General features: G+C 50.9%; 1 protein-coding gene across 3 annotated transcripts in view; it reads left to right on the top strand.

Annotated features, from left to right (window-relative positions):
• LOC139272919 (protein-tyrosine kinase 2-beta-like) overlaps positions 1-26,487 on the top strand; it is a 256,360-nt gene that overhangs the window by 90,244 nt on the left and 139,629 nt on the right. For all 3 annotated transcript variants that reach the window (XM_070889030.1, XM_070889028.1, XM_070889029.1), the window contains exons 3-6: positions 4,896-5,074; positions 9,354-9,441; positions 15,444-15,523; positions 25,136-25,198. In XM_070889030.1, the coding sequence (XP_070745131.1) occupies positions 4,896-5,074; positions 9,354-9,441; positions 15,444-15,523; positions 25,136-25,198 (410 nt within the window). The remainder of the gene's footprint in view (positions 1-4,895; positions 5,075-9,353; positions 9,442-15,443; positions 15,524-25,135; positions 25,199-26,487) is intronic.

Genomic DNA, 26,487 nt, shown 5'->3' with positions numbered 1-26,487 from the left:
TGACAGGGACCCGTATTGGACTGTTCAGCCACCTGAGAACTCACTTTTAGAGTGGAAGCAAGTCTTCCTCGATTCCGAGGGACTGCCGATGATGGTGATAACAGGCAGGCAATCCGCTCGCACCTGTGTGTGCTGCCGCCCGGCACAGATCTCTGATCCCTGGCTCGTTCTCCGAGGTGGGGGGGGGGTTACTCGCCTGGAATGTAGATCGAAGCATCTCTAATCTACATTACCCCCCAGCACATCCGAGCACAAGAGGGTCACAGAGCAGGTGTCCCCTGTGCTCAGTGGTTCTGATGTTGTGCGGGGGGCCACTTTTCGATACGGTGTATCCCAGGGAGAGTGGGAAAACAGTTGTGTATCCGACATCATGCACAGTGCATAATGTTGAAAGCGGTACATGTGGGATTCTGGAGGAGCAGTAGCTACAGGGAATGGTAAAGGATAAGGAGGCGATCAAGGACGAGGAAGAACTGACAGAAGCTGAGCAGTCAATGTCGGGAACAGTGAGAGTAGGTAGAGAGAAACGATCTCCGCTGGGTGGGGAGTCTAAAAAATTAGAGCCAGACCTTTCAGGAGTGAAATGAGGAAACGCTTCTACATACAAAGAGTGGTAGAAGTTTGGAACTCTCGTCCGCGAACGGCGATGGATGCTCGATCAATTAATTTTAAATCGGAGATTGTTGTTAACCAAAGGAATTAAGGGAATGGGCCAAAGGCAGGCACATGGAGTTGGGTCGTGGATCAGCCGTGATCTCATCGAATGGTGGAACAGGCTCGAGGGGCTGAATGGTCTACCCCTGTTCCTGTCTTCAGATATATGGGAAATCGTGAGGACATGAAAGATTTATAAATCCAAATGCAAATTCTTCGTGGTCTAGCTGTGAAAGGAAGTTCATTGTGTTCTTGGATGTTTTGAATTGCCACGTGGAATTGTTTGGGTGAGGGGTTATGCTTGGTGTACTGGGGGCACGTGCTCTTTATCGCTGTCTCTGATTGCAATCTGTTGTCCCGAGCACAGTGTCGGGATGGTCGCGGTGTTCTGCTGATCTTCGCCAGGAGCAATAATCGGCAACCTTCCTGACACACACATCTCCTCACGGCGAGAAAGTTACTTTCCGACTTCTCTGGCAGTGATGGAGTCTCGCTCTGCATTTCATTCTGATTTTCAACTTGATTTCGGCTTTTTGTAAGCTAAGATTGAATGAAAAATGAATTACTTTTAACCTTGATCTGCAATTCGCCCCTACTTACAAAACTCCACCGTCAGTACTGCTGCTGCGTCGTCTAGTTTAAAGGCCTTACTGAATCAGTACATTGGCACACTGACTGTTAGATAGTCAAACTGATCCCATTGGCACTTACTGAGGTCCCAGTGGTAGCCTGTGGATTATGAATCTCTCCTGACAGTACTGGCACCTGGGTACGGTACATTGGTAACAAATACCTATTTATTTCAGACACTTCAACGAATCATCAGGAGGGGCGATTTTAACACTGCCTGTCTGGCAGAAACAGGGCAGGCGGGAAATGACAGCCACCGACACCCACCCCCTTCCCGCTGCCTCCCATTTCAATCCAGTGGGAAGGAAACCGCTGGGGTCCTTTAAATGTGCAGATCGGGCTGCGATTCAACTTAGGCCTGGAGGAAGGTCTGGGGCCAGAAGAGACTGATTGTCATTACCTCGGCGAGGGTCCTGGGTGGGTGACGTCAATGGCTGGTCCCGGCCTCACTGCTGGCTCCATCTCGGCCTCCCACGTGACTCTCCCCTGATTGGGCTCATTGACCCCGCCCAGCGAGGTTCCCGGCCAATTGAAGGAAGCGGGTCTGGTGACGTCGTTTGATGACGTGTCATCGGCCGGTTTCCGTAAAGGGACCACGGTCAACTTTATTTTGACGGTTGTGATGTCAGTGTTCGACAGCATTGAGGTGCTGCAAACACTGATCACGGCACAGAGGGGCACCCAGGCTCTCCCGTCACTCCCTCCATGTGCTTATGGAGGCACGCAGGGAGGTCTGCTTCCCTTCTGATCGGTGGAAGAGACCTTCAGAGGACACCAACGCAGCCTGGTTACACATTGCACAGGAAGGCACAAACAGGCATGTGGTCAGGAGGAGCTAGCTGCAAACCTGTCAATGATCTCAGTAGATCACGAAACGTTACTGCAAATCCACACTCAACCTCATCCTGCTGTGCCACTCATCACATCCCCATCGCTCTGCCTTCCCTACCCCCCTCCTGCACATCCTTACTCAACATACCTTGCACCTCCACCCATCCCTCTCTCTGAATCTACATGATCATATCCCCATCTCACTAACCACCCTCAGCCTAGTGCAATCATACCAACTAACAACACACAAAGTAGCACACATGTGTTTTAGCCAATGTTCATGAGAAGTTCCTGTTAATGTGCTGTCAAATATTGAAATCTTTATTTTCATCACTTTGCCTTCTTGGACAGACGTGTGTGCACCTTTGAAAGTGGCTTAGTGAGTTGCAGTGAATGGTGAGACATAACTGTACCCCCCTGCAATGGTGGTGAGGGTGAAAGGAATGGTTTGGGCATTGTAGGGATGCTTTATGGTGTTGGTGTAGGGTGGTGCCAACCTGGCACATCGTGTGGCAGTCAGAGTGTACAGCGCCAAGTGAAGTAAATGTGGCCATGGTGAGACCATCCCTGGTGTCCCAGGCAGCAATGTGGTCTGGTGCTGATGCCCTGTGTCCTGTGCAGCATCAGGTGATTGCGGAGAAGGTTTGCGTGATTGTTGGTGCTGCTGGTGTGCCTGGTAATGCTGGTGTTGGGGCTGATCGTGGTGGGATTCTGAGGACCAAGGTGAGAGAGTATAAAGGGCACCCGTGCTGATGGAGTAGATGGCAGGTGAAGTAGAGATGACAGAAGCGATCTGTCAATGGTGAGAGAGGTAACGAGGTCAGACTGGATGGAAACTTGTGTCAAGACTTGCAGCATCCTGACTTAGTAGTGTAAATGCAGTTTAGAGAAGTGAGTGGCTAAGGGAAGATATCTGAATCAGCTGGGAGCTTTGATCTAACATTTGAAGCTGTCAACCCATCAGCTGAAACAATGGCCAGTGACTTCTCGCCTCAGCTTCACTGACTAGGTCCAGGCACAGCGGGAAACCGGTGGCTGACCTGTCAAATCCAAAAAGCTGGGGGAAAGAGCTTGTTAAGTTCTGTAAACCAGCCACAAATGATTTTAATTACTCACCACACTGCTGTGTATGTGGTCTGCTCAGCGCTGACAGACCCGACATTTGGTAAAGGCGCATGGCAGTGGGTTACTGGTGGGGTCCCGGCCCGCTGGGGGAAAAAAACACTCTCCCACCTGACTCGCCACCGATCGGAGCTGCTTGACCCCCCCAGAAAATCCCCCCTCAAAGTGCTTGAACTTTTTCTTTTCCTTTCCGTGTGGGGCCTGGAGCAGCAACGCCCGTCTGCGCACCCATCCGGACAGTTTTATGTCTCCTGGCCGAGCCCCTCCCCACACCCTGATCTCGAGATCCCCCTCCTTCAGTCCCCACTGACCACCTCCTGACGTTTGCAGGCGAGGTGCTAACCGGGCAGCAGGGGTGGGGGCAGGTATCGGTATACGAGGTCTGGGAGTTAAAGTCACCGAGATCCATGGGGGGGCGGTTTGGCCCCATAGCCCAACCTCACCCGCCCGAGCCATGCTCAGAGTTAAAGCAAGAAAGATTTACATTTATATAGCACCTTTCATGACCACCGGACGTCTCAAAGCACTTTATAGCCAATTAAGTACTTTTGGAGTGTAGTCACTGTTGAAATGTGGGAAACGCAGCAGCCAATTTGTGCACAGCAAGCTCCCACACACAGCAATGTGATAATGACCAGGTAATCTGTTTGTGATGTTGATTGAGGGATAAATATTGGCCAGGGCACTGAGGATAACTCCCCTGCTCTTCTTTGAAATGGTGCCATAGGATCTTTTACATCCACCTGAGAGAGCAGATGGGGCCTCCTGGTTTTAACGTCTCATCCAAAAGACGGCCCCTCTGACAGTGCGGCGCTCCCTCAGCACTGCCCCTCTGACAGTGCGGCGCTCCCTCAGCACTGCCCCTCTGACAGTGCGGCGCTCCCTCAGCACTGCCCCTCCGACAGTGCGGCGCTCCCTCAGCACTGCCCCTCCGACAGTGCGGCGCTCCCTCAGCACTGCCCCTCCGACAGTGCGGCGCTCCCTCAGCACTGCCCCTCCGACAGTGCGGCGCTCCCTCAGCACTGCCCCTCCGACAGTGCGGCGCTCCCTCAGCACTGCCCCTCCGACAGTGCGGCGCCCCCTCAGCACTGCCCCTCCGACAGTGCGGCGCCCCCTCAGCACTGCCCCTCCGACAGTGCGGCGCCCCCTCAGCACTGCCCCTCCGACAGTGCGGCGCCCCCTCAGCACTGCCCCTCCGACAGTGCGGCGCTCCCTCAGCACTGCCCCTCCGACAGTGCGGCGCTCCCTCAGCACTGCCCCTCCGACAGTGCGGCGCTCCCTCAGCACTGCACTGGAGCGTAAGCCTAGATTTTTTTTTTTAATGTGCTCAAGTTCCTGGAGTGGGACTTGAACCCACAACCTTCTGACTCCGAGGAGAGTGTGCTGCCCACTGAGCCACAGCTGACACTGCGATCAATCCTGTGACCAGTATGAAACAGTTTTTCCATATTCAGCTCTTCTTCATGCTCTTCAGTATATGAATTTCCAAAATGCTTATTGTTTTCTGACCGTTTGGGAATATTGATTTAATGGAGCCGAGAGTCTGATATCAATGCAGCTGCTTGTATTGCTGTGCTACGTGAGACAACCCAGTTCTGCTGTGCTTTAATCCCAGCTAATGTTATTAATAATGATTGTGGCTATCCTCTGCTCCACAGGAGATCATTAACACCATATTGGACAGTGGGAGAGTGGGACCCAGTATTATTTTTAAGAGCTGCTATGGACTCAGGCTGAAGCACATGAAGTCAGATGAGGTGTATTGGCTCCATCCCGACCTGACCATCGAGGAGGTTCAGACTAAGTACGAGAGTCTTCACCATGAAGCTGAGTGGAGGTATTGGCACCGACTGCAGTCTACAGTCTTTCCATTATCTTACCCTGACGTATAACACATCAGAGAAACACAATTCAGGTTTGATTGGTTCTCAGTTAGGGAACTTCGAGGTCAAGCAGATTTGTCCCAACCTCTCATTAACGGACTAACCTGGATCAATGTAATCGCCACTCCCTTGGCCAACCAACGGGATGGGAGGACCTTTCTTCCATCTTCTCCTGTTTCAGGAATCTTTTATTAATCAAATTATCCCTATCAACTCATGTATCATATTCCAGCCTGTAACTCTGTCATTCTATAGAAACCCCTTACATCCACCCCCTCCCAAATCCTTCGATTAGATTCCAGCCATTAACTCACTCCCGGGTATCTATTATTCCATATATAAACCCCCCCAAGCCCCTCGATTAGATTCCAGCCTGTAACTCACTCCTGGATATCTGTTCTATATATAAGCCCCCGAAGCCCTCGATTAGATTCCAGCCTGTAACTCACTCCCGGGTATCTGTTGTTCTATATATAAACCCCCCGAACCCCTCAATTAGATTCTGGCCTGTAACTCACTCCTGGGTATCCGTTATTTTATATATAAACCTCATTGTCTAAGGATAAGGGGTAAGCCATTTAGGACTGAGATGAGTAGAAACTTCTGCACTCAGAGAGTTGTTAACCTGTGGAATTCCCTTTCGCAGAGAGTTGTTGATGCCAGTTCATTGGATATATTCAAGAGGGAGTTGGATATGGCCCTTACGGCTAAAGGGATCAAGGGGTATGGAGAGAAAGCAGGAATGGGGTACTGAAGTTACATGATCGGCCATGATCTTATTGAATGGTGGTGCAGGCTCGAAGGGCCGAATGGCCTACTCCTGCACCTACTTTCTATGTTTCTATGAATCCAACCAACACTCAATCTTATTATTTTAAAAATAAATGATTGGAATTGCTCATTTAAGTTGCCGTCTGTAACTCACTCTCATTTGTCCATTTTTCTGATCCCTCCGGTGCAATCCCTTTTTATTACATGAATGGTCATCATAGAATCATAGAATGACAGAAATTTACAGCACGGAAGGAGGCCATTTAGACCCATCGTGTCCACGCCGGCTGACCCAGAGCTACCCAGCCTCATTCCACTTTCCAGCTCTAGGTCCGTAGCCCTGTAGGTTACGACACTTCAAGGGCACATCCAAGTACTTTTTAAATGTGTGAGGGTTTCTGCCTCTACCACCCTTTCAGTCAGTGAGCTCCAGACCCCCACCACCCTCTGCATGAAGACATTTCCCCTCAAATCCCCATTTATTAATCCCGTCTCATTACACAGGATCAGATCTAAGATAGCCTGCCCCCTGGTTGGTTCCGTTACATACTGCTCAACGAACCCGTCCCTTACGCACTCTATGAAATCCTCCTCAAGGCTCCCCTGACCAATTTGATTTGTCCAATCAATATGGAGATTAAAATCACCCATGATTATTGCTGTTCCCTTTTTACAAGCCCCCACTATTTCCTGGTTTATACTCTGACATCCCAGGGGGCTCTAGATTTGTTAGTCCCACCCTTTTTCTATGAGGGTAAATATTTGGCCTGAACCCTCCGAATCTCCTTGAATGCCTCCCACTGTTCCAACACTGATTTACCTTCAAGTAGCTGTTTCCAGCCCACTGTGGCTAAATCACCTCTCAACTTAGCAATGTTGGCTTTTCCCCAATTTAGAACTTTTATTCCTGGTCTATCCTGGTCCTTTTTCCATAACTACCTTAAATCTGACTGAATTATGGTCACTGGTACCCAAATGCTCTCCCACTAATACTCCTTCAACTTGCCCAGCTTCATTCCCCAAAACTAAATCCCGAACCGCCCCTCCCGTGTTGGGCTTGTACATACTGACTAAAAAAAGTTCTCTTGAATGCATTTTAGCAATTCTGCACACTCTATACGCTTCACACTAATTTTGTCCCAGTTAATATTAGGGTAGTTGAAATCCCCTACTATTACTGCCCTATAGTTTTGCACTTCACAGAAATTTGCCGACATATTTGCTCTTCTATCTCCCTCCCATTGTGGGGGTCTATAATACACTCCCAGTAGTGTGATCGCCCCGTATTTTGTTTTTCAGTTCAACCCATAAGGCCTCGTTTGAATGACCCCTCTAACATATCATCCCTCCTCACAGCTGTAATAGTTTCTGTAATCTATAGTGCAACACCCCCTCCCTTTTGACCCCCCTCTCTCTCCCATCTGAAAATCCTGTAACCAGGAATGTTGAGCTGCCAAACCTGCCCCTCTTTTTGCCATGTCTCTGTAATAGCTATAATATCATACTCCCAGGTGTCTATCTGTGCTCTCAGCTCACCTGCCTTATTCGCTATGCTCCTTGCATTGAAGTATATACCGTTAGTAAAGCCAGACCTCCTTGTTGATTACTTTCTAGCCCTTGTTTTCAATGTCTTTCAAATTCACTTTCTACATTTTTGCTTTCCAATTCCAGCTTTACTCCCCTCCCTACTGAATCTATTCTCCGGTTCCCATCCCCCTGCCAAGCTAGTTTAAACCCTCCCCAACAGCACCAGCAAACCCCCCCTGCGAGGATATTGGTCCTGGCTCTGTTGAGGTGCTGTCCGGCTTGTACAAGTCCCACCTCCCCCAGAAACAGTCCCAATGCCTCAGGAATCTAAAGCCCTCCCTCCTGCACCATCTCTCCAGCCATGTATTCATCTGCTCTATCCTCCTATTTCTGTACTCACTAGCTCGTGGCACCGGGAGTAATCCCGAGATTACTACCTTTGAGGTCCTGCTTTTTAATCTCTCTCCTCGCTCCTTAAACTCTGCCTGCAGGACCTCATCCCTCTTCGTACCTATATAATTGGTCCCGATATGGACCACGACCTCTGGCTGTTAACCCTCTCCCCCCAGAATGCCCTGCAGCCGCTCAGTGACATCCTTGACCCTGGCACCAGGGAGGCAACATACCATCCTGGAGTCACGTCTGTGGCCGCAGAAACGCCTGTCTGCTCCCCTAACTATCGAATCCCCTACCACTATAGCTCTTCCGTTCTTCTTCCCCTCCCTCCCCCCATCCCCCAGCAGCTGAGCCACCCGTGGTGCCGTGGACTTGGCTCTGGCTGCCCTCCCCAGAGCCACCATCACCCCCACCAGTACTCAGAACAGAATACCGGTTGGAGAGCGAGATGGACTCAGGGGACTCCTGCACTACCTGCCTAGTCCTCCCCTTCTGTCCGGTGATCACCCACTCCCTCTCTGCCCGCACACTCTTAAGCTGCGGAATGACCACCTCTAGAAACGTGCTGTCCACGTGGCTCTCAGTCTCACGGGTGCACCGCAGTGACTCCAGCCGCAGGGCTCCAGCTCCGAAACGCAGAGCTCGAGTTGTTGCTGCTGGAGACACCTCCTGCACACGTGTTCGTCCCAGCTGCGCGAAGCGTCTAGGACCCCACATGCCACAGGACTGAACTGCCCTGCCATCCCTCTAGTTACACTCCCAACTATCAACCAAAATAAACTCTAAACCTTAGCAAAACACACCCAGCAACGATTCAGCAATCAGCTGACTTAATTAATTACGTTTTAGGTTAGAAATATCCCGTATCAATTTAATTGTGGCTCCTTTATTTAAAGGACTAAGAACTAAAGGTACCAGAAATGTGAGGGTATACATATCAGGAAAGGATGAACAGGCTGGGTCTCTTTACCCTTGAAAGAAGGCAGCTGAGGGGTGACCTAATAGAGGTCTTTAAAATGATGAAAGGTTTTGATGGAGTGGATACAGAGAGAGTGTTTCCACTTGAGCGGAAAAGTATAACTAGAGGCCATCAATATAAGATCGTCACCCAGAAATCCAATGGGGAATTCAGGAGAAACTTCTTTACCCAGAGAGTGGTGAGAATGTGGAACTCGCTGCCACAGGGAGGGGTTGAATAGTATCGATGTATTTAAGGGGAGGCTGGATAAACATATGGGGGAAAAGGGAATAGAGGGTAATGCTGATAGATTTAGATGAGGAAAGACAAGAGGAGGCTCGAGTGGAGCATAAACGCCGGCCTGGACTGGTTGGGCCGAATGGCCTGTTCCTGAGCTATATATCCCGTGTAATCCTGTGTAATAATATACTGGAAACACCCTTCCTTTCACTGTATGGAGGAACTGATTCCTAGGTTTCCCTTGGGAGCAGGTGAGTGAGCTGCAAACCAAAGGCTATCATTGGCAATTATTTTGTTTTCAGTTGAATTTAAAGGCAATGTCTTTTTGAAATTTCTTACAGGTATGACCTGAGGATTCGTTTCTTGCCCAAGGAGTTCATGGAGAGTTTTAAACAAGACCGGACAACCCTGCTCTGTTATTACCAGCAGGTCAGTGACTGTGGGACTTGTCCCTCCGTGTGCAGTGCTGTGTAACACACACGGCAGGTCAGTACATCGCTCACACTCAGTGCTGTGTAACACACACGGCAGGTCAGCATATCGCTCACACTCAGTGCTGTGTAACACACACGGCAGGTCAGCATATCGCTCACACTCAGTGCTGTGTAACACACACGGCAGGTCAGTACATCGCTCACACTCAGTGCTGTGTAACACACACGGCAGGCCGGTACATCGCTCACACTCAGTGCTGTGTAACACACACGGCAGGTCAGTACATCGCTCACACTCAGTGCTGTGTAACACACACGGCAGGCCGGTACATCGCTCACACTCAGTGCTGTGTAACACACACGGCAGGTCAGTACATCGCTCACACTCAGTGCTGTGTAACACACACGGCAGGCCGGTACATCGCTCACACTCAGTGCTGTGTAACACACACGGCAGGTCAGTACATCGCTCACACTCAGTGCTGTGTAACACACACGGCAGGCCGGTACATCGCTCACACTCAGCGCTGTGTAACACACACGGCAGGTCCGCATATCGCTCACACTCAGTGCTGTGTAACACACACGGCAGGCCGGTACATCGCTCACACTCAGTGCTGTGTAACACACACGGCAGGTCAGTACATCGCTCACACTCAGTGCTGTGTAACACACACGGCAGGCCGGTACATCGCTCACACTCAGCGCTGTGTAACACACACGGCAGGTCAGTACATTGCTCACACTCAGGTGCTGCCCCTGCAGTATTGACCTTTGGCATTCCAATAAATGAACCAGAAAATGGTCAGGGCTGACCTTTGGGGAAGCTGAGCTGGTGGGCAGGAATGCGAGGTGGTGAGCAGAGGCGGCAGGCCTGTCGATTGTAATGCCCCCCCCTCACTGACCTGCCGCTGGATGACGGGTGAGTAATCGGCGTGAAGAGCTGGAAGGTCGGGCAGCCTGGAACATCCTGTGCTGTCCCTGAGCCGAATACAGGGATATAGAAACATGGTGCAGGAGTAGGCCATTCGGCCCTTCGAGCCTGCACCACCATTCAATATGATCATGGCTGATCATTCCCTCAGTACCCCTTTCCTGCTTTCTCTCCATACCCCTTGATCCCTTTAACCGTAAGGGCCATATCTAACTCCCTCTTGAGTATATCCAATGAACTGGCATCAACAACTCTCTGCGGCAGGGAATTCCACAGGTTAACAACTCTCTGAGTGAAGAAGTTTCTCCTCATCTCAGTCCTAAATGGCCTACCCCTTATCCTAAAAATGTGTCCCCTGATTCTGGACAGGGGGTCTGGGTGATCAACAACAACAGCTTGCATTCATATAGCGCCTTTAACGTAGGGAAACTTCCTACGGCGCTTCGCAGGAATATTATGAGACTAAAGATTTGACTCCAAGCCACATAAGGAGAAATTAGTGCACGTGACCAAAGAGGTAGGTTTTAAGGATTGTCTTAAAGGAGGAGAGGTTTAGGGAGGGAGTTCCAGAGCTTGGGGCCAGGCAACAGAAGGCACGGCCACCAATGGTGGAGCGATTATAATCAGGGATGGTCAGGAGGGCAGAATTAGAGGAGCGCAGATATCTCGGGGGCGGGGGGAGGTTGTGGGGCCGGAGGAGATTAGAGGTAGGGAGGAATGAGGAACCATGGAGGGATTTGTAAACAAGGATGAGAATTTTGAAATCGAGGCGTTGCTTAACCGGGAGCCAATGTAGGTCAGCGAGCACAGGGGTGATGGGTGAGTGGGACTTGGTGTGAGTTAGGACACGGGCTGCCGAGTTTTGGAACACCTCCAGTTTACATAGGGTATAACGTGGGAGGCCAGCCAGGAGTGCGTTGGAATAGTCAAGTCTGGAGGTAACAAAGGCATGGATGAGGGCTTCAGCAGTGGATGAGCTGAGGCAAGGTTGGAGACGGGCGATGTTATGGAGGTGGAAATAGGCGGTCTTAGTTACGCTGCGGATATGGGGTCGATAGCTCATTTCAGGGCCAAATATGATACCAAGGTTGCAAACAGTGTGGTTCAACATCCTGGAGGTCACCATTGACCAGAAACGTAAGTGGACCAGCCACATAAATACTGTGGCAACAAGAAGCAGGTCAGAGGTCGGGCATTCTGCAGCAAGCCGGAGTGGTCAATGACAGCAGATTCTGATACCTCCCTCGATCAGATCACCCTGCAACCTTCTAAACTCCAGAGAATACAAGCCACGATTACGATTCTGCAACACTAGAGGGGAGCCTTTGCTGTTATCGTATCTCAATGGTCGACTTCTCACCTCAGAAAGATAGTGCAAAGTGAAACCCTTCAGTGTCATTGAGCAACATTTCTAACTTAAACCTCTGGAGCAGCCACAGCTGGTCGCTTGACCTTGTCGATCTTGGATACACCTTGGCCCCTCGAGCTCACTTCAATCTCCGAAGTGTGAAGGTTGGTGTCCTTCTGGACCCGACACAGCCCCCGCCCCACATCCTTCCTGCTGACCGGTCCTTGTCCCCTCGCTCTGAATCACTGGCTGCCTCCACGCTGAGCATCACCTGCTTCGGCCGAGTGACTGTCATCCCTCGGTACTGCACTGGGCTGTCTGCCGAGACCATGTGCCCAAGTCTCTGGAATGGGGCTTGAACCCACGATCGTCTGACTCCGGGGGCAGGGCCTGGGGACTGGCTCCTGGGGTCCCCGGGGCCGGGTTGGTGTCTTTCCCCCCTCCCCGCTGCCAGGGCCGGGTCAGTGTCTCTCCTGCCCCCCCCCCCCCCCCCCACCACCAGGGCCGGGTCGGTCCACGGGCTCCTGTCGCTCCAGTTTTTTATCTGTTCCTGGGATGTGGGCGTCACTGGCAAGGCTGGCATTTATTGCCCATCCCTAACTGCCCCTTGAGAAGGTGGTGGTGAGCCGCCTTCTTGAACCGCTGCAGTCCGTGTGGTGAAGGTGCTCCCACAGTGCTGTTAGGGAGGGAGTTCCAGGATTGTGACCCAGCGACGATGAAGGAACGGCCGATATATTTCCCAGTCGGGATGGTGTGTGACTGGGAGGGGAACGTGGAGGTGGTGGTGTTCCCATGAGCCTGCTGCCCTTGTCCTTCTAGGTGGTAGAGGTCGCGGGTTTGGGAGGTGCTGCCGAAGAAGCCTTGGCGAGTTGCTGCAGTGCATCTTGTAGATGGTGCACACTGCAGCCAGGGGGCGCCGGTGGTGGAGGGAGTGAATGTTGAAGGTGGGGGATGGGGGGGCTGATCAAGTGGCTGCTTTGTCCCGGATGGTGTCAAGATTCTTGAGTGTTGTTGGAGCTGCACTCATCCAGGCAAGTGGAGAGTATTCCATCACACTCCTGACTTGTGCCTTGTAGATGGCGGAAAGGCTTTGGGGAGTCAGGAGGTGAGACACTCGCCGCAGAATACCCAGCCTCTGACCTGCTCTTGTAGCCACAGTATTTGTGTGGCTGGTCCAGTTAAGTTTCTGGTCAATGGTGACCCCCAGGATGTTGATGGTGGGGGTTTCGGCGATGGTAATCCGTAGAATATCAAGGGGAGGTGGTTAGACTCTCGCTTGTTGGAGATGGTCATTGCCTGGCACTTGTGTGGCACTAAAACGCAGCGTTGGTTTCCAGATGTGTTCTACCTCTCTACCAATTCTCTCGACCCCTCCACGGTCTTTAAATTGTCAGTCAGCTTGTCCAACATCCAGTACCCAATGAGCAGAAATTTTCTCCAATCGAATATTGGGACGACCGAAGCCATTGGTTTCGGTCCCCGCCACAAACTCCGTTCCCTCGCCACTGACTCCATCCCCCTCCACAACTTGTCTGAGGTTAAACCAGACTGTTCACAACCTTGGTGTCATATTTGACCCTGAAATGAGCTTTCGACCACACATCCGCGGCATAACTAAGACCGCCTATTTCCCCCTCTGTAACATCACCCGTCTCCGCTCTTACCTCAGCTCATCCGCTGCTGAAACCCTTATCCATGCCTTTGTTACCTTTAGACCACGCACTCCTGGCTGGCCTCCCACATTCTACCCTACGTAAACGAGAGGTGATCCAAAACTCGGCTGTCCATGTCCGAACTCGCACCAAGTCTCGTGCACCCATCATCACTGAGCTCGCTGACCTACATTGGCTCCCAGTTAAGCGACGCCTCGATTTCAAAGTTCTCATCCTTGTTTTCAAATCCCTCCATGGCCTCGCCCCCTCTCTCTGGTGCCACAGGGATCAGTGCTGGGACCCCAACTATTTACAATCTATATTAACGACTTGGAGGAAGAGACTGATTGTAATGTAACCAAGTTCGCTGATGATACAAAGATGGGAGGAAAAGCAATGTGTGAGGAGAACACAAAAAATCTGCAGAAGGACATAGACAGGCTAAGTGAGTGGGCAAAAATTTGCCAGATGGAGTGTATAATGTTGGAAAGTGCGAGGTCATGCACTTCGGCAGAAAAAATCAAAGCGCAAGTTATTATTTAAATGGAGAAAGATTGCAAAGTGCCGCAGTACAGTGAGACCTGGGGGCACTTGTGCATGAAACACAAAAGGTTAGTATGCAGGTACAGCAAGTGATCAGGAAGGGCAATGGTATCTTGGCCTTTATTGCAAAGGGGATGGAGTATAAAAGCAGGAAAGTCTTGCTACAGTTATACAGGGTATTGGTGAGGCCACACCTGGAGTACTGCGTGCAGTTTTGGTTTCCATATTTACGAAAGGATATACTTGCTTTGGAGGCAGTTCAGAGAAGGTTCACTCGGTTGATTCTGGGGATGAGGGGGTTGACTTATGAGCAAAGGTTGAGTAGGTTGGGCCTCTATTCATTGTAGTTCAGAAGAATGAGAGGTGATCTTATCGAAAGGTATAAGATTACGAGGGGGCTTGACAAGTTGGATGCAGAGAGGATGGGGGAGACTAGAACTAGGGGACATGATCTTAGAATAAGGGGCCACCCATTTAAAACAGAGATGAGGAGAAATTTATTTCTCTCAGGGTTGTAAATCTGTGGAATTCACTGCCTCAGAGATCTGTGGAAGCTGGGACATTGAATAAATTTAAGACAGAAATAGACAGTTTCTTAACTGATAATGGAATAAGAGGTTCTGGAAAGCAGGCAGGGAGGTGGTTCTGAGTCCATGATCGGATCAGCCATGATCGTATTAAATGGCGGAGCAGGCTTGAGGGGCCGTATGGCCTACTCCTGCTCCCATTTCTTATGTTATGTTCTTATTATCTCTCTAATCTCCTCCTCCAGCCCCATAACCCCCCGAGATGCCTGCGCTCCTCTAATTCTGCCCTCCCTGATTATAATCGCTCCATCATTGGTGGCCGTACCTTCTGTTGCCTGGGCCCCAAGCTCTGGAACTCCCTGCTTAAACCTCTCAGCCTCGCTTACCTCTCTTTCCTCTTTCAAGACGCTCCTTAAACCTCCCTCTTTGACCAAGCTTTTGGTCACCTGCCATAATTTCTTCTTATGTGGCTCGGTGTCAATTTTTTAAAAACATCTCGCAATACTCCTGTGAAGCACCTTGGGACGTTTCACTATGTTAAAGGCGCTATATAAATACAGGTTATTGTTGAATGTTACTTGCCACACCCGGTCAAATGCTGCCTTGATGTCATGGGCAGTCACTCTCACCTCACCTCTGGGATTCAGCTCTTTAGTCCATGTTTGGACCAAGGCTGTAATGTGGTCTGGAGCTGAGAGGACAGGCATGGTCACGGTGATCGAGCGAATGGCGGAGACTCTGTGTCTAAGTTTGTCTCCGTCCCTTGCTGAGGTGCGGAGCCTTGCTTGGCTACGATTGGTTGAGGTATCCCAGGATTGGGACTCACTGTGGGGGTGGGCAGCCCTCGGCCTTGCTGCAAGTCCACACCAACTGGACGGGTTGGGTCAATCCAGGGACAAGATAAATGTTCACTTCAGTTTTCGACACTGAAGCAGGCGGCCTGCGATGGGCAGAGGTGTCTGAGAGTGTGACGCGTCTTAATTGTCCCCACAGGTGCGCAGCGACTACATGCAGGAATTTGCCGGCCAAGTGGAACAGGATATCGCGGTGAAGCTCGGCTGTCTGGAGATCAGGTAAAGGTGCTCATAGATGTCGCGAGGAATCACGCCCCCCCCCCCCCCCCCCCCAAAAGCCCTCCGCTGGCTCTGTGTCTCCAGGGGGCCCAGTTCCGCGGGGCGATGGTGTTCACTGCCAATTCCTGCGCTCTGCACCATCTCCAGTGCTGTGGGGGGAGTGAGGGGGGAGATCCCAAACAGGCCTGAGGCTGGACTGCCTGGCCTTTGATGGTCAGGGGGAGGGTGTGTCTTGGGCTACCTTAATCCTGAACCATTGTCCTGGGGTGGGGGCTCATTAGGTATAAGAACGTAAGAAATAGGAGCAGGAGTAGGCCATACGGCCCCTCGAGCCTGCTCCGCCATTTAATACGATCATGGCTAATCTGATCATGGACTCAGGTCCACTTCCCTGCCCGCTCCCCATAACCCCTTATTCCCTTGTCGGTTAAGAAACTGTCTATCTCTGTCGTAAATGTATTCAATGTCCCGGCTTCCACAGCTCTCTGAGGCAGCGAATTCCACAGATTCACAACCCTCAGAGAATAAATTCCTCCTCATTTCTGTTTGAAATGGGCAGCCCCTTATTCTAAGATCATGTCCCCTAGTTCCAATCTCCCCCATCAGTGGAAACATGCTCTCTGCATCCACCTTGTCAAGCCCCTTCATAATCGTACACGTTTTGATAAGGTCACCTCTCATTCTTCTGAATTCCAAAGAGTAGAAGCCCAACCTCCTCAACCTTTCCTCATAAGTCAACCCCCTCATCCCCGGAATCAACCGAGTGAACCTTCTTTGAACTGCCTCCTGTAAAGTCCTGTCCCCTCAGTACAGATTCACACGAGGCATGTAGTGAAGTCAAGGTCACTCTGGACCTGCACCTTTATTTCACAGCTCTGGAATGCTGCACTTGCCTGAGACCTGTCCTTATATACCTGTCTCTTGCAAGTGCACCCCTGGTGGTAAGGTATGCTGGTGGTTACAGGTCATATCTTATTACAGTCATGTATAGCATGTTAGGATACAGTTATATATAATAATGTAAGATACATGATATCACCCTCCCCCCAAGGTCTTATTGAATTTATAGGTTCAGTCTCTCAGGGGGTCTACGCTCTCGCGTGGAGCGTCTGAGTTGTGGTTCAGTTGTTTGCCTTGGTGTCTGTTTTTCTTTGGGTGTGGTTGCTGGTATCTCGCCTGGGCTGTCTGTTTCGATTGGTGTGATTGTTGTTGACTCGCCTGGGCTGTCTGTCGGGATTGCCCTTTCCTCAGGTTGTTCCCTCTGTCTGTCCACCAGGTGTGGTGCGAGTTCCACATTGTAGTCTGCCTCTGGTTCCACAGTGTTGTTGGTAAATCTGCTTTTGACTTGGTCTACATGCCTCCGGCAGGTTTTGCCATTGTCCATTTATACTACCAGTAGCCTGTTTCCTTCCTTTACTGTCCCTGCAAGCCCTTTGGGACCCCTGCCATAGTTTAGTACAAACACTTTGTCCCCTATCTCATTCCATCTCCCCCTCGAATTTCTGTCATGGTACTCAGTCAGCTTACGGCACTTTGCCTCAACGATTTCGTGCATGTCTGGGAGGATTAATGAGAGCCTTGTTTTTAAAGTCCTTTTCATCAACAGTTGCGTGGGGGGGATCCCAGTCAGTGAGTGCAGACGAGATCTGTATGCCAGCAGCAGTTGCGACAGGCGACCCTGCAGCGTGGGACCTTGGATTTTAAGCATGCCTTGTTTAATGATTTGCACTGCTCTCTCTGCCTGGCCGTTGGAGGCCGGCTTGAACGTTGCCGTCTTGACGTGATTTATGCCGTGGTCAATTATAAAGTCTTGGAATTCTGCGCTGGTGAAGCACGGACCATTGTCACTGACCAATGTGTCAGGGATTCCGTGCGTTGCAAACATGGTTGTGAGGCTCTCCACAGTGGTGGAGGTTGTGCTCGAGTTTAAAATGGTGCATTCGATCCACTTTGAAAATGCATCTACAACTACGAGGAACATTTTGCCCATGAATGGGCCCGCATAGTCTACGTGCACCCGCGACCACGGTTTGGTGGGCCAGGGGCTCAGTGGAGCCTCCCTGGGGGCATTGCTGAGTTAGGCACAAATGGTGCACCTTCGGACGCAGAGCTCCAAGTCCGCATCAATACCAGGCCACCAGACGTGGGATCTGGCTATGGCCTTCATGAGAACGATCCCCGGGTGCTCGTGGTGGAGCTCCTGGACAAATGCCTATCTGCCTCGCAGAGGCATGACTACTCGGCTGCCCCACATCAGGCAGTCTGCTTGTAGTGATAGCTCATGCATGCGCCTGTGAAAGGGTTTTAATTCCTCAGGGCAGGCATTGCGAGCCTCTGCCCAGTCACCGGTTAGAACACATCTTTTTACTAAGGATAACGTGGGGTCGCTGGCCGTCCAGGCTCTGATTTGGTGAGCCGTCATGGGCGAACCTGTGGACTCAAAGGCATTGATTGCCATGACTATCTCACAGTCCTGTTCGTCAGACCCTTCCGTGGTCACCAGGGGTAGCCTGCTGAGCGCGTCGGCACAGTTGTCTGTGCCTTATGGTATAGTCGTAGGACGCCAGCATGAGTGCCCACCGTTGAATTCGCGCCGAGGCGTTGGCGTTTATTGCCTTGCTCTCGGATAGGAGGGACATGAGGGGCTTGTGGTCAGTTTCTAATGCGAACTTTGCCCCGAAAAGGTATTGGTGCATCTTTTTGACACTGTACACGCACGCGAGCGCCTCCTTCTCTACCATTCCGTACCCGCGCTCCGCCCGCGAAAGTGACCTGGAGGCATCAGCTATGGGTTGTAATTTGCCCGCACTATTGACATGTTGTAAAACGCACCCGACCCTGTACGCTGACGCATCGAATGTGAGAACTAACTTTTTACCTGGGTCAAAGAAAGTTAAAACACTGTTGGAACACAGAAGGTTGCGTGCCTTATTGAAGGCGCGTTCCTGGGTGTCCCCCCAAAACCAATCACACCCCTTCCTGAGTAGCACGTGGAGAGGCTCCAGCAGCGTGCTTAAGTTCTGCATAAAGTTCCCAAAGTAAGTGAGTAGCCCGAGAAAGGCGCGCAGTTCAGAGACATTCCGGGGCCTGGGTGCCAGGCGAATTGCTTTTGTTTTGGACTCAGTTGGGCGGATTCCATCAGCGGCAATCCTTCTGCCCAAAAATTCAACCTCGGGTGCGAGAAACAGGCACTTGGATTTCTTGACTCGTAGGCCAACCACTTTAGTACTTCCTCCAAATTATGGAGATGGGAGTTGGTGTCACTGCCCGTGATAAGTACGTCGTCTTGAAATACAACCGTCCCCGGGATGGACTTGAGCATACTCTCCATGTTGCGCTGGAATATGGCAGCTACCGACCTGATGCCGAATGGGCATCGATTGTACATGAAAAGACCTCGATGTGTGTTGATGGTGGTGAGTAGCTTGGATTCCTCGGTCAATTCTTGCGTCATATACGCAGATGTGAGGTCTAATTTTGAGAAAAGTTTACCTCCAGCCAATGTGGCAAATAAGTCCTCCGCTTTGGGCAGCGGGTACTGGTCCTGTAGGGAGACTCTGTTTATGGTAGATTTGTAGTCCCCACAGATTCGTACGGATCCATCAGGCTTCATGACTGGGACGATGGGACTTGCTCAGTCGCTAAATTCCACAGGTGATATAATGCCTTCCCGCAGAAGCCTGTCTAGTTCGTGTTCAATCTTTTCCCTCATCACATAGGGTACAGCTCTGGCCTTGTGATGGACCGGTCTAGCATCCAGTGTGATGTAGATTTTGACTTTGGCCCCTTGGAAAGTGCCCACACCTGGCTGAAAGAGATGTTCAAATCGCTTTATAACTGTTGAGCAGGAGCTCCGTTCCTCTAATGACATGGCATGGACATCATCCCATTTCCAGTTTAGTTTTGCCAGCCAGCTTCTCCCCAGCAGTGCTGGGGGGTCTCCGGGGACAATCCACAGGGGAAGTCGGTTCACTGTCCCTTTGTGTGTGACAGAGAGCATGGCGCTGCCGAGGACTGGTACGATTTCTTTGGTATAGGTCCTTAGTGTGGTGTCGACCCTTGTGAGTTTTGGTCTGACTCTTTTATAAGGCCACAGTTGTTCAAATTGTTGAGCGCCCATGAGAGATTGACTTGCTCCCGTATCCAGCTCCATGTTGACAGGTATCCCGTTGAGTGGGACCCTCATCATTATAGGAGGCATCCTGTTGTAGGAGCAGCGGCCATTGATTGTGTTGACCTGCTGTACACCGGTGTCCTGAGTACTGTCCCCACCATCTTCTGGTCCGCTTTCCGACCCATCCGATTCGTATACCAGCCGAGCTGACGTTTTTTTGCACATGCGGGCCAAATGCCCTGTATATTCACAACTTCTGCAAACAGCCTGCTGAAATCGACATCCCCTTGCTGAGTGCCCACCCCCACACCTCCAGCACAGACCTGTTCCATTGTTCAAAGTGTTCCCAAAGAATGAGCTGCGTCTGGCTGATCTCTCTTGAGCTTCTCTCAGTTTGTAGTTGATTGCTCGCATTGTGGGTTGATGAGGTGTGAAAGGCTGTTCCTGTGGCCCTTGATGGCTTCTGCCTGCTGTCGAGAGCCTGTTCTCCCGGTTTTGTCTGTGTGTGGGGGTAGCAACTTGTTTAGTGCTGTGAACTTCTTGTTCCGATATTTCGTTAGTTGTCGTACCTGCATTGTAAATCAACCTCGTTTCTTCTTCCCCTACCAAGAATGTCTGTGCAACCAGTGCTGCTGCCTCTAAGGTCAGGTTCTTGGTCTCTATGAACTTTCGGAATATGCCTGCGTGGCCTATTCCTTCAATGAAAAAGTCTCTCAGCATTTCTCTCCTCAGTTCATCGGAGAACTCACATAAACTAGCCAACCTCCGAAGTTCCGCCACGAAGTCGGGTATGCTCTGGCCCACACAGCGTCTGTAGTTGTAGAACCTGAATCTGGCCATGTGTAGGCTGCTCGCTGGCTTCAGGTGGTCTCTTACCAGTGTGCTCAATTCTTCAAACGACTTGCTTGCTGGTTTCTCGGGTGCCAACAGATCCTTCATTAAAGCGTATGTTTTCGAGCCACAGCTGGTCAAGAGATGGGCTCTTGTCTGCCTTATCATCACCGAACCAGTCTTTGGTTACAAAGTTTTGCTGGAGCCTTTCTATAAAGTCCTCCCAATTGTCTCCCGCATTGTACTTTTCATCTGATCCGTTGTTCGCCATTCTGTGGATTCTGTAATCCCGTAACTCGTCGCCACTGTAAAGTCCTGTCCCTCAGTACAGATTCACACGAGGCATGTAGTGAAGTCAAGGTCACTCTGGACCTGCACCTTTATTTCACAGCTCTGGAATGCTGCACTTGCCTGAGACCTGTCCTTATATACCTGTCTCTTGCAAGTGCACCCCTGGTGGTAAGGTATGCTGGTGGTTACAGGTCATAGCTTATTACAGTCATGTATAGCATGTTAGGATACAGTTATATATAATAATGTAAGACACATGACACCTCCAAAGCAAGGATATCCTTTCGTAAATATGGAAACCAAAACTGTACGCAGTATTCTAGGTGTGGCCTCACCAATATCTTATATAGCTGTAACAAGACTTCCCTGCTTTTATACTCCATCCCCTTTGCAATAAAGGCCAAGATACCATTGGCCTTCCTGATCATTTGCTGGGCCGGCTGCTGATGGGAGAGAATGGGAACTCTGCCGCAGGGTCGGACTCCGCTGAGGCAATGCTCAAGGGTCGGAAGAATCCCAAAGGAGGAGAAATGTCATTTTCTTTTCGATGTCTAACTTGGCCCGGGGACTAAAGTGGTGAGTGGTTGGGACGTGAATGGAGGGGGGTGGGGAGGAGAGAGTCCACTCCGAGGCTGTCTCCCTCCATCCTGCCGTTTTGTGGACTATTGCCACACCCCTGGTGGCCCCCGGGGGTCGGTGGTGATCGGGGGCAGCCGATAGTTTGCTGGGCCCAGCCTGCCCGCCGGGCATTACTCGCAGTGTTGGGGTCGGATGAACTCGGCGATGGGCAGGAGGGCAGTGTCCCTCACCGTTCCCCCGTTTACCAGCTCGGGGGCGGGAGCGGGGCCCTGCAGGGTGATCCGAATTGACAAAGCGATTCGGTCGGGTATATTCTGCAAAACTGTTCCCTGTGGCAAGGGAATCCAGAACAGTGGGTGGGAGGGCTGTCTTCCGGTTAGAGCCAGGCCGTTCAGGAGTGAAATCGGGAAACCTTTCTTTACACAAAAGGCCGTGGGTGCTGGGGGCACAGCTGAAATTTATCAGACCGGGATCGATAGATTTTTTGGGGGTAAGGGTATTAATACGGAGCAAAGGTGGCGAGATGGGGTTCAGGTGAAGATCAGCCATGACCTGATTGAATGGTGGAGCAGGCTCGAGGGACTGAATGGGCCTCCTCCTGTTCCTGTGCAACAGGCTCGAGGGGCTGAATGGGCCTCCTCCTGTTCCTGTGTAACAGGCTCGAGGGGCTGAATGGTCTCCTCCTGTTCCTGTGTAACAGGCTCGAGGGGCTGAATGGGCCTCCTCCTGTTCCTGTGTAACAGGCTCGAGGGGCTGAATGGGCCTCCTCCTGTTCCTGTGTAACAGGCTCGAGGGGCTGAATGGGCCTCCTCCTGTTCCTGTGTAACAGGCTCGAGGGGCTGAATGGGCCTCCTCCTGTTCCTGTGTAACAGGCTCGAGGGGCTGAATGGGCCTCCTCCTGTTCCTGTGTAACAGGCTCGAGGGGCTGAATGGGCCTCCTCCTGTTCCTGTGCAACAGGCTCGAGGGGCTGAATGGGCCTCCTCCTGTTCCTGTGTAACAGGCTCGAGGGGCTGAATGGTCTCCTCCTGTTCCTGTGTAACAGGCTCGAGGGGCTGAATGGGCCTCCTCCTGTTCCTGTGTAACAGGCTCGAGGGGCTGAATGGGCCTCCTCCTGTTCCTGTGTAACAGGCTCGAGGGGCTGAATGGGCCTCCTCCTGTCCCTGTGTAACAGGCTCGAGGGGCTGAATGGGCCTCCTCCTGTTCCTGTGTAACAGGCTCGAGGGGCTGAATGGCCTCCTCCTGTTCCTGTGTAACAGGCTCGAGGGGCTGAATGGGCCTCCTCCTGTTCCTGTGTAACAGGCTCGAGGGGCTGAATGGGCCTCCTCCTGTCCCTGTGTAACAGGCTCGAGGGGCTGAATGGGCCTCCTCCTATTCCTGTGTAACAGTCTCGAGGGGCTGAATGGGCACTCCTCCTGTCCCTGTGTAACAGGCTCGAGGGGCTGAATTGGCCTCCTCCTGTTCCTGTGTAACAGGTTCGAGGGGCTGAATGGGCCTCCTCCTGTTCCTGTGTAACAGGTTTGAGGGGCTGAATGACCTCCTCCTGTTCCTGTGCAACAGGCTCGAGGGGCTGAATGGGCCTCCTCCTGTTCCTGTGTAACAGGCTCGAGGGGCTGAATGGGCCTCCTCCTGTTCCTGTGTAACAGGCTCGAGGGGCTGAATGGGCCTCCTCCTGTTCCTGTGTAACAGGCTCGAGGGGCTGAATGGGCCTCCTCCTGTTCCTGTGTAACAGGCTCGAGGGGCTGAATGGGCCTCCTCCTGTTCCTGTGTAACAGGCTCGAGGGTCTGAATGGGCCTCCTCCTGTTCCTGTGTAACAGGCTCAAGGGGCTGAATGGGCCTCCTCCTGTTCCTGTGTAACAGGCTCGAGGGGCTGAATGGCCTCCTCCTGTTCCTGTGTAACAGACTCGAGGGGCTGAATGGGCCTCCTCCTGTTCCTGTGTAACAGGCTCGAGGGGCTGAATGGCCTCCTCCTGTTCCTGTGTAACAGGCTCGAGGGGCTGAATGGCCTCCTCCTGTTCCGTTGGCTTGCCCAGCAAAGGGATGGAGAAGTTGAACAGGACTATGTCCAATTGTTGATTGCATGCTGGATAAAGTCAGCTGGTAATGGCCTTGCTCACTCCGGACCAGTTAGCCCCGGAGAGTACGTGGCCAGGGAGAATGGGTAAGAGGGCGACGTACCATTTGGAGAAAAGGCCCGGATCCTCATGGGATGGGTAATATAAATAACACACCTACAGATGTGAGTGAAGCCCTGAAATGGGGAGCCTGCAAACAGTCGCTCAGAATGCATCCGATTCACCGTGCTCCTGATCTATGTGGGTTCCACACCCCCTCAAACAGGACCCTGGGACCTGGAACCTGTCGCCTCTCCTGGCTGGGAGCTGGTTAGTGAGGAGGGTTATCTTAAAAAGAGAGAAGAAAAATTCAGCTGCAAAACAAGAGTAGGATAAAACAAACATCCTGCAACTTTCCTGAGGAAGTTACTGCAGATTGCGTGGGATTTTAACAGTCAAGTCTGAGGAGGACTTTCTGTCGCAGGAGGGATCCCGGGGGGTGGAATGGGTGATTGCCAGTCGTGGCGATTGGGCTCCCTGTGAACTAGCTGCCCCTTTTACCCCCTAGCACATCGTCACGGAATGGTTGCTAGGGCATGGTGATTTGCTCCGAGCCCATTACTTGGGACTACGGACGACCAATCTCGTGCTCCAGCCAGCTTTCATGGATAGTTTTCAGCCCTCCGATGTAGTTGTAACTGTTATGTATGGAGAAAGAGTCAGACTGAGCTCAAAGTCAAGTGTGACCTTAGTCTTTTATTGAGGGTCTCCAGAGTGCCTCTCCAACCTGTTAGGCCTCCTTAAATACCTGTGCTCCCAAGGGATTATGAGATCCCTTGAGAGTCTGGGGAATGAGCCCTCTGGTGGCTGTACAGAGTAAGTACAAGTCCACATATATAACAGTAACATTATCACACTGAAGGGCATTACTCTTACATTAAAAGGCTAGCTGACATCAATTTCCTTTCAGTTTCTATGCTTAAAATGTTCATCATAGGCAGTCCCTCAGAATCGAGGACGGCTTGCTTTCTAACAGAGTTCTCAGGTAACTGAACCGTCCAATAGGGGAATTACAGTGCCTGTCGCAGGTGGGACAGACAGTGGTTGAGAAAAGGGGTGGGTGGGACAGGTTTGCCGCACGCTCCTTCCGCTGACTGCGCTTCCTCCACTTAGGGCGGTCTTTGGCCAGGGACTCCCAGGTGTTGGTGGGGATGTTGCATTTTATCAAGGAGGCTTTGAGGCTGTCCTTGTAATGCCCACCTTTGACTTAAAATGTTATGATTTTGCTGGCCGAATGAATTTTCATCAATCTCAATCCAGTTACTTGTAAACATTGATGGCCAACATCAACCTGAGAAAAATTCAGCACTAAGCAGGTAGAATTACCAAGGCTGGACGAATGGCTGCAGTGGGAAATGAATATATCACAGTTACATAAGCATTGGTCTTCCTGAGCTCCAGTTAAAGTGCAACGGGAGAATATATGTCGTGTTACTGACTGTATCTCTACTGATAACCCAGCTCCCTCACACTGTCACTCAGTAGCCCCTCCCAGGCAATTTCCTTCATGGTGTTACCAATATTTGATGAAAAGTACAGATTGTTGAAAAGAAAGTAAATAATAAAATGTGCTTGCGCTCATTGTATCACTTTCTAATGTTTGAACTGACGATGGTGTGTTGAATATGCGTTTATTGCTGTGCGTGGGGTTTGCTCTGAGTTAACTCTGTCTCTGGTTTCCCAGGAGGTTTTACAAGGATTTGCCCCCGAAGGCTCTGGAGAAGAAATCTAATTTCGAGTTGCTGGAGTAAGTTTTGTCATTTTTGGATTCTCTGTTTGAAATGTGTAGGTATTGTAGTAAACTGTGCCCCGAGTTTGGCTCTCAAACACATGGGGCTTTCTGTAAAGTTTCGGGACATCTCCACATGTAATTAAAATGTGGGATGCGGAACTCTGAAAACGCCTCCTGTTGTGACCGTGATTTTAAACTGAAACCCTTCAGCAGCTGAGCTATACTGCTGCTTTTTCCAGAATGTTGGTCACCAAGAAAGATCTTGAATTTCCTTGCCATTAAAGCCTTCCAGGCAGCATCAATGACTTTGCCATAGTGTTGAGATAACAGCTCGCCCAGTGCATAACGAGGGTCTCTTAGAAGATGAGAAGGGGGATTTAATAATGGGAAATGTGGAAATGGCTGAGACCTTAAACAATTATTTTGCTTCGGTCTTCACAGTGGAAGACACAAAAACTATGCCAAAAATTGCTGGTCACGGGAATGTGGGAAGGGAGGACCTTGAGACAATCACTATCACTAGGGGGGTAGTGCTGGACAGGCTAATGGGACTCAAGGTAGACAAGTCCCCTGGTCCGGATGAAATGCATCCCAGGGTATTAAAAGAGATGGCGGAACTTATAGCAGATGCATTAGTTATAATCTCCCAAAATTCTCTGGACTCTGGGGAGGTACCAGCGGATTGGAAAGCAGCTAATGTAACGCCTCTGTTTAAAAAAAGGGGGCAGACAAAAGGCAGGTAACTATAGGCCGGTTAGTTTAACATCTGTAGTGGGGAAAATGCTTGAAACTATCATTAAGGAAGAAATAGCGGGACATCTAGATCGGAATAGTGCAATCAAGCAGACGCAGCATGGATTCATGAAGGGGAAATCATGTTTAACTAATTTACTGGAATTCTTTGAGGATATAACGAGCATGGTGGATAGAGGTGTACCGATGGATGTGGTGTATTTAGATTTCCAAAAGGCATTCGATAAGGTGCCACACAAAAGGTTACTGCAGAAGATAAAGGTACGCGGAGTCAGAGGAAATGTATTAGCATGGATAGAGAATTGGCTGGCGAACAGAAAGCAGAGAGTCGGGATAAATGGGTCCTTTTTGGGTTGGAAATCGCTGGTTAGTGGTGTGCCACAGGGATCGGTGCTGGAACCACAACTGTTTACAATATACATAGATGACCTGGAAGAGGGGACAGAGTGTAGTGTAACAAAATTTGCAGATGACACAAAGATTAGTGGGAAAGCGGGTTGTGTAGAGGACACAGAGAGGCTGCAAAGAGATTTGGATAGGTTAAGCGAATG

The sequence above is a fragment of the Pristiophorus japonicus genome, chromosome 9 (genome assembly GCF_044704955.1).
Source record: "Pristiophorus japonicus isolate sPriJap1 chromosome 9, sPriJap1.hap1, whole genome shotgun sequence".
Taxonomy (NCBI): Eukaryota; Metazoa; Chordata; class Chondrichthyes; family Pristiophoridae; genus Pristiophorus; species Pristiophorus japonicus.
Note: the sequence above shows the minus strand (reverse complement) of the source record. Positions and strands in the feature narration are given on the sequence as shown.